Source organism: Anopheles aquasalis, chromosome 2, assembly GCF_943734665.1.
Source record: "Anopheles aquasalis chromosome 2, idAnoAquaMG_Q_19, whole genome shotgun sequence".
NCBI classification, from domain to species: domain Eukaryota; kingdom Metazoa; phylum Arthropoda; class Insecta; order Diptera; family Culicidae; genus Anopheles; species Anopheles aquasalis.
Window position 1 is genome coordinate 36,482,501 of NC_064877.1, and position 7,895 is coordinate 36,490,395.

At 50.0% G+C, this 7,895-nt stretch overlaps 1 protein-coding gene across 2 annotated transcripts; it reads right to left on the reverse strand.

The window, feature by feature from the left end:
* Positions 1 to 153: 153 nt before the first annotated feature.
* On the reverse strand, positions 154 to 7,583 carry LOC126569122 (acyl-CoA Delta-9 desaturase). 2 transcript variants are annotated; one of them, XM_050226010.1, is made up of 6 exons: positions 7,466 to 7,583; positions 6,571 to 6,760; positions 2,661 to 3,077; positions 2,452 to 2,582; positions 1,700 to 2,267; positions 154 to 1,623 (listed from the first exon to the last, which is right to left on the reverse strand). In XM_050226010.1, exons 3-6 carry the CDS (start codon positions 3,025 to 3,027, stop codon positions 1,460 to 1,462), a joined length of 1,230 nt encoding a protein of 409 aa, XP_050081967.1. In that variant the 5' UTR covers positions 3,028 to 3,077; positions 6,571 to 6,760; positions 7,466 to 7,583; the 3' UTR covers positions 154 to 1,459. The 2 variants fall into 2 exon arrangements, with proteins under 2 accessions (XP_050081967.1, XP_050081966.1); XM_050226009.1 differs by having other exon boundaries at positions 6,464 to 6,760.
* Positions 7,584 to 7,895: the final 312 nt, after the last annotated feature.

The following is a 7,895-nucleotide window of genomic DNA, read 5'->3' on the forward strand; positions in this document are numbered from 1 at the left end:
TTAATGAAAGATTGCCGAAAGTGTTTCCGGTGCTATTTGGATATTTTGTCAGATATAGTAAAAATAATAAATTTAAAAATCTGAGGAGCATTTTGTCCTATTCTCAGTACATCCAATTAGTACACCAACTTTAATGAAACCAAAGCAGCAAAAGTGATTTAACCGTATGTAGTTTATTGTAAATAGTAAGCAGTAGTTCCAAGCACTTCCTCTGCGTTCACAATGTGGTCCAAACGGGTAGGGGGCCGTTTTGGTTGACCCGGGACACTTGACCTGCCGCACCTTACGAAGGGACTTTGAACGTGTTTCGCGTAGCCGGGCCATGGTCTGCTCGTTTACCACGGAAAACGCCAACAGTCACCGATGGCTACCGGCGCTCGACGTAAATAGTGACGATCTTTATTCAATCGAATGTAAATTTTATTCCCATACATGGAAAATCGTACCACGCCTGCTGCTGTTTCGTATCGAGCCGCCGAGTGCCGTGCCCGTTACCGGCGTATTCCGGTTTTAGTAAAATGGGGAATACCAAGCGGTTCTAATAAAAGCGGAAAGGTGCATCGCGGTGAGTTGTGCCACAAGCAACACTCGATCCGGCACTTCCTGAGCAATCGATGGACACCGTAAGGGACTTCTGCGAAACAGAGGAAACTGATTTATCGTCTTTAGTACATAAAGATCCCCTCCGTGTGTTGTAGATCGTTGATGCGTTGTTGCGTAGCAAAGGTTTTATTTTTTTTTATCAAAAAATCTCTTTAAAAAATGTTTTTTTCGAGAAGCTTCGACTCGAACCCTGATCGTCACCATCAAGGGGTGGAACAATCCAGTTGCAGCTGTAAATAAATACCAAGCAATCGAGCACTTTCATTGCCAAATGCTCTTTTTACGATCACACAGCGATCTTGCGCTCATGCTGCAGGCCAGCGTTCAATGGTTTCCTTTCCCTTTTTCTTCGTTTCCGGTTGCATCTTTGGCTCTGGAAACCGGATTTGCTGGATTGTCCGGGGGCTTGATCACACGCAAACGCGCATATGGGTTAGATTGCGCGTAGGTAACCGAGCTGCAGCTCGTGCCTGCAGCTGCTGGCCGCATATTCCCGTCCATGGCTTGGAGGTTTTTTGTCGGCCCGTTTTCGAAAGCGTGTACTGTAAAGTCACATACTATTCGTAGAAACGGTACAGAGATGTAAGTGACATGCATGGGTTCGTGGGGCAGGGCATGGTAAATCTGCAACTAGTGTATTGGGGAGCGGAGTTTGGCGCAGGAACAATAACCGAGAGCATTTTCGAAGGGGGTACGAGGCGAGTGACGATGCGAATGCCGTTAAACTGGTGTCTGCTACCCTACCCGAGTCCGGTCGCATTCTCGTATGGTAACAGGTTTTTGGTTGAATCGTCAGGAAGCAAGTTCCGCTATGTTTCTAGTCACTTGCCGGACCGAACCGTACGCCACCGGTACGTTACTGTAGTTCCTGTACAATGGCCGCCACATCTTCCGGTGGTAGATCATGGTCACCGTAGCCCCACACAGCATCCTGATGGGCGTACTCGTCGGTGAGGAAGCGTGTCCCATCGCCACACTTTGCCGCCCTTCGTGCGATCACCTCCGCCGGTACCGATTTTCCTGGTGCGTCAGTGAGGGAAGAAAGAGAGGAGATCGTTAATAGAAATTTCCATAAAATATTTGTTTTCATACGTACGATCGTAGGCCCATCCTAGCCGGGCGAAGCAGTCGATGAAGGCGGTGGTAATGTTGAACACATAACTGCCGAGCTCGCTGGTTTTGTAGTCCCACGGAAACACGTGATGGTAGTTGTGCCACCCTTCGCCCATCGCTGCGATCGCGACCGCCAGGTTTTCCACCGGGCTGATGCTCTTATCGTACGGCCGGTTACCGAACATGTGCGCCACGCTGTTCACGAAGAAGGCAATATTGAGCGTGGTGGTGAAGCGGAGCGTAAAGCACACCCAGAATGCGACCATCGGACGCTCGTCCCAGTAGTAGCACGGCACCAGGACCGGCATGGCGATCACCAGCAGTGCAAAAAGGGGAATGTAGAAGCGCCGCTGGGCCATTACGATCGGATCCGCTTCCAGATCGCTCATGTCGATGATCTTACGCTTGGCCACAACCTCCGGATGGGGTGTTAGGAACACCCAACCGACGTGGGCGAAGAAGAATCCTCGCTTCGCATTATGCGGATCCGCATCCGTTTCCGAGTACTTGTGATGGACGCGATGATCGTGGGCCCATGTGTACGCATCACGCTGTCGAATGGTGCAAGAAAAAAAAAGAGAATTGGATTCGTCCTCTCAAAACACGTTGTAGAGTTAGTGTCACACAAGGATACAGTTGCCGGGTAGTGTACCGGCAAATTACTAATAACATCCACCGACGATGCTATCGTAGCTCGCCATTAATCATAAACACACATGCACACAGGCTGCTTACCTGGCCACAAATTGTAAATAAGAACATTAGCAGTAACCGGAGCGGCCATCGAGCTTTGTATGATTTGTGCGACCAAAGGCGATGGGCTCCGGCCGTTATGCCGATTCCCGAGGCCCACACCAGCAGAAGGGCTGCAAGGAAAGGAAACGAAAAGCGGGGGACCATTAGTGTACGGGTCGAGGTGGGCGCAAAAATGGCCACGCGCTTACTCCACAGGAATGTGTACAGCTTGACCTGCAGCGTCATCAGCAACACTAGCCCAATCACGAACCCGGTGTGCACGAAGAGTTGGGCCAGAAAATCGGGCCACCGTATCTGTGCCTGGAACGGGGCCTCACTGGCCACGTAATCACAGTCATTACTGGTCTTGTTGTTGTTCCGGTCGCTGAAGGAAGTGTCATCGGTGTTGGTGGTGGCGGTGTCAGTGACGGTCGGAATCGGTCCTATCCGTTTCCGAGCACTCCCTGTTCGGAGGTCGGCACTGGTGAGCGCATGGTCATCAACGTTCGCAGTTTCATCAGCAGCAGCAGCGCAGCGCGTGACCGTCGCCGTACTGTCCGATACGTTTGGAGCCATTTGGTGTTTTGGGCTGGGGGTCCTTGGTCCTTTTCGACCACCGGTTGTTTCTAGTGTGATCGAGTAATCGGAAAAGAAATTAAAGGGAGTAACGCCAAGTGGCAAATTATGGGAAGCTCGCTTGTTTAAAACCAAATTATTTTTTACATTTTCTCATGAATGCCTAACCTTTCAAAAGTATTGAATATATTTTTATTTAGATAATTTGAATTAAAACGGGCAAAGATATTGACATAATAAAAATCATCCTTCATACTTTTGAAGCGCGTTTCCCCTAAAACCAACGTTTCCAAAGTCGGTACCCATCGTTGCATAAATACTGCCGGACCGATCAATTTGAAATTTTAAAAACATAATCGGTACACTATTTTCTAGGACGCCTTTTCCAATTTTCAGAAAAATGTATGACGCTTTTTTAAACAATTATGTAAAGTTAGCTTGGGCAAGATATTACCACTTTTCCAACTTTAAATCGTTGCCAAAATTTTAAAATCAAACCTATCAAACCATCAAAACTTTGACGGAGATACCTGGATAAACTTATGATCTATGAAAAGAATATCATGTTGTGACGGTCACCGATGAAAGTACATTTTTATCGACACGCACTTCTAAATTTGATGCCATGGATGAAGTTGTGAAGAACTTTCTCAAAATACAGCCAAATGTTCTTATGAAATTGTAGTTTAATATGACATTAAGTTAAAAGAAATAAATGGAATGGATTCATCACAAAAAATCGTCAAAAATTAGCCATTTTTTTACCCGAATTAACCTTAGTCCATCCTTATGTTGTGAAAACGGTTGAAGTACGTTTTGAACTTAAAAAATAAATAGATCCATTGATTGGCATGTCAATATTTGAAATGACATCGTCGCCTAGCCAACCAGCCGGTCTACATCCGAATGCGATCGATCCGCTGTCTAACTCTAACGATGGCGATAGACCCCGGGTGTGAGGCGCTGCCGGCGAGCTTCACACTCGTTGTGGTCAACAAGAAACTCCAGTCCTTGCGTGTCCTTTCATAGCGACTGGTATGCGGTAACTAGAAACAACTTTCCAACTGCACCCAGCGCCCTCGTGCATGCCGGTGCAGTCCTATCGGAAGACCGATACAAATAGTAGACGCGACGTAAAACGAACGCGACAGTAATTGGAGATGACCAACCGATAAGTGCCGGCCGGCAGGTACCGGTCAGGAGCACTTGCTGATAAATAATTCTTTCCATTCACTATCCGTTGCTGTTCTAGTATTTACATTCCGTCAGAAGCTCTGGTGACTGGAGCAAAGGTTCTGTATGATGCACGATCTTCAGCCTGGGTTGTCTATTTGTATAACAGTTTTTGCCGGACCAATCCCGTACCCCCTTCAGCCTATTAGTGAACTCGCTAACTAATGGCCGACAGCGTAAACAGCGGCAAACACAATTTAAAAGGGAAACTTGTGTGTCACTCCGCCACCACCACCAAAAGTACGTAAACAACTTCAAAACCATCACCTCTATCACCGAATGGAGTGCGATCTTTAGTGGCTACAGCCTCGTGGTCGTCAACAGCCAGCGTTAGAGCCATAAGTGGTCAAGAGTAGAAAGAGGGCCCAGCACTTCGAAACGGTGGCTCGTAATCGTAAAAAATGCAACACTTGAGACGAGCGTCTTTGCATATCGCATCAGTTCGGACCTGCCCGTTTACCTAGTCTGTTAGTGGGCTTTAGGAAGCAGGTTGAGGCGCTTTAGCGACCGGAAAGGTTTGGCAGAATAGGGTGCCAGCCATTGTCACACACAGAATGATGCTGCTAATCGGCATTACACAATCGGAACCGAGATGGCGAGGTGCCAGCGGTTTCAAGTGGTTATCACTGGCTGGCTCACGCTGGCTCATTTGGGGACACAAGCGTCCCATTGTTTGTTCCCGTGTCCCGAGTTTGTCTGGCGGGTATCGGCAGATAAGAAGGCAGATTTCATGGCCAGTTTTATGAGTCAAACCATGGGAAACCGTTGGAATCATACCACGGGTTATCGTGCTACATAGTCATGGCAATCGTTGCGTGGACATCCGAAAAAAGAAGGAGGACGAGGAGGACACCGAACGACCGAAACCATTGTCTAATGCTCGGAAACTATTACTTACTATCGATTGTCGACTGTCAACACGTGATTGACGCGCTGCTTAATGAAGTGCCGCTCGTGGTGCCGCAATCCCGACAGCCCAGCGAAGGTAGTGAGACCTTCTGGGTGGGCATCGCCCCGCCCCGACCGAAAAAAAAACTCGCTAGTAGAACCCCTTTGGCTGCTGATAAAGCGAGAAGGCGCAGAGGGTTTCCTAACGCACCACCGGTAATTGCGGGGGTCGCACGACATAACTTTGACGACTGTGTCCGCACCATGACTCATCGCAGCTGTGTGTTTGTCGGAATCGATTCACCACCAGTAGTGTGGGCGGTGTAGTGGGTTAAAAGAGGGGGGGGGGGGGGTGGTAGTGCGTGCACTTGTGCAGGTCTCAACATACACACCCTCACGTAATGGTTGTTGTTGTTGTTGTTGTTCTTGTGGTGCTTTACGATGATTACTTCAGTTTCTGGTCAATCGGCCGCGGCCGCACCGGCCAATGCGTGACTCGAAATCGAATATTCCATCATCCTCATCATTCGTCGCCGGCATTACACTTTCGTTTATTTATGTGCCACACACCGACACACACCGAGCACCACACGCGCCCCACTTTTTCGGGTGATGCAAAGTGCTCCACGGACCTTGCGGTCCTGAAGTGTGATGCGTCCTCACCGGACCTCATGCCTCATGTTGGACCGCATGATCAAACATTTCGTGCTCCGGAAGATTGATGAACTCACGCGCGTCGTTGCGGACCTGGAACGCCGATGACGCGCGTCATCATGTCCACCGCGGTGCCGTGGTGCAAAATCGGCCACAACATCGGCAACGACATTCGCCATTCGCCTGGCGATGGTTGACTTATTTTTAGGCCTCAGTGTGCCCCAATAGAAACCCATTTGCTCCCCCAAATCGACCAACACCGGATAGACACTCTGCTTTTTGATCTGATTTGGACGGAACGTTCGGTCCGGGGGCCAGGACGAACCCTAACGTGAATGTGATCTACGACCTTTCAGCAAGTGTTGTGGCCAACGTTGGAACCACGCCACGGAGGGGGAAAGGTTGAACCGATCGAAATCGCGGTCAATTGGACGCTCATATTGGCACTTAAGTAATATGGAAGCTGCGTGACGGTGACGCCACGATCTCAACGGTTATTCTTTTAAGAACGTGTCATGGCCACACCGATATATGGAAATGAATGGTGAACTTCGTGGAATTGACCTCGCTTAACATGTCTTCTCGTCCACCCCCACCTCCCAAAAAAAAACACTAGGCAGGTAGCATCGCTTGGAAGGCAATTAAGTGATCGCACACCTACTTGGGCGCTGTTCCTACTCCTCCTCCTCTGGATCTGGGTGGGCGGTTTGTTGATGCTTCGTGTGTAATTAGCGAACGCGCACCACGCCGGCCAATATCGTCACCCACCGTTTAGCAGCAGCAGCAGCTTCAGCGGCACCACCGTTGTTCCGAATCGGTCCGTACACTCGCGGGCGTCACCACAAACTGTGCTGCTATGGTGGCGATGGCGATGGTGGCACCGGTCCGGGACGGGTCTTCTAGTCGGACGCGCACACCCGCGCGCTCCAGAACCCTTTTTTTCGTGTGTTATGGTGCTCTAGCGGAAGAGAGAATGAGAGAGAGGGAGAGAGTGAGAGAGCATCGAGAGTATGGCATCATCATCATCATCAGGCGCGGTCACACACAATCATACTCGGTTCGGACGCTCGTTACCACGGCATGGCATGGCACACACTACGATGGATCATGCCGGGACGGTCCGGGAAGCCGGTGTTTGAACAACGATTACGCGCCATATCGGTGGAGGTGAAGGTGGGCACGAGATGCCACGGCCCAAAGCAAACAACGGCACTTATTGTAGCACAAACATTGTAAGCGACCTCACCACCCGCTTCCCCCCACAAACTTGGGCTTTGGTGCTTTTTCCAGCGTTCCAGGAGGAACTGCAGCTATCCATCCGAAGAAGGCTGACACTGCTTTCGATAACTGGATAAGAACAGGGCACCTGGTGGCTTTCAACTGTCCACCTTATCACGAGCTTGGCTTGCACTTGAACGCAGCAGTGAGTGTGTCTGCCTCACTTGGCATCTTGGTCACTGGGGTGGATCCGCCCGTTACTTGTCACCGTTGCATCGATACTACCTTGAGTCATCCGGGGCTTGGTCTCGGTGCTTGATCTGGCGTATCGGCGTGCACGTTACATCACCAAGCGCAAAAAAAAAACAAAAAAACAAAAATCGACAACCAAGCGTCTCCATCGGTAGCGGGCGCATGGAGAACAACGAGAGCATCGATTCCTTACCTTCGCAATTTGCCTGCCTAGCGCCACGTTCCTAGCTGCCTGTTTGCCGACCGGTTGTCTAGGTCTGTCCGCGTCGACGATGACACACGATGGTCCCGGGGAACGCGATGATGTTAACTTGTTGCTCGCATGAGCGACGACTAGCGCCTACATGTGAATCGCGCGCCATCGCGGCGCGGTCCGTCACTCCCTCTCCCGCCTGTCCCTGTTCGAAAGCAGCAGAAAAAAACAAAACGGCCGAATCTCCTATCTCTTTCGCCGGTAAGCATTAATGGTTTTGTGTGTGCGGCGTTTAAGGGTCTGCACACGTTTGCGCCGCTGCGTGTTTTTCGCATTTCGGTGCATGCCGGTTTGATGGCGGTGCCTCCGGTCCGGAACACCGAACACGTGGTGGTGCTCTGACTTGAACAATGGACACCATGGATAAGTA

Coding starts and splice junctions, on each gene's coding strand:
- LOC126569122 (XM_050226010.1), bottom strand. CDS start 3,027: ATGGCTCCAAACGTATCGGACAGTACGGCGACGGTCACGCGCTGCGCT. Junction 2,268..2,451: donor TATTTACAATTTGTGGCCAG/GTAAGCAGCCTG, acceptor ACCATTCGACAG/CGTGATGCGTACACATGGGC. Junction 1,624..1,699: donor GCTAGGATGGGCCTACGATC/GTACGTATGAAA, acceptor CTGACGCACCAG/GAAAATCGGTACCGGCGGAG.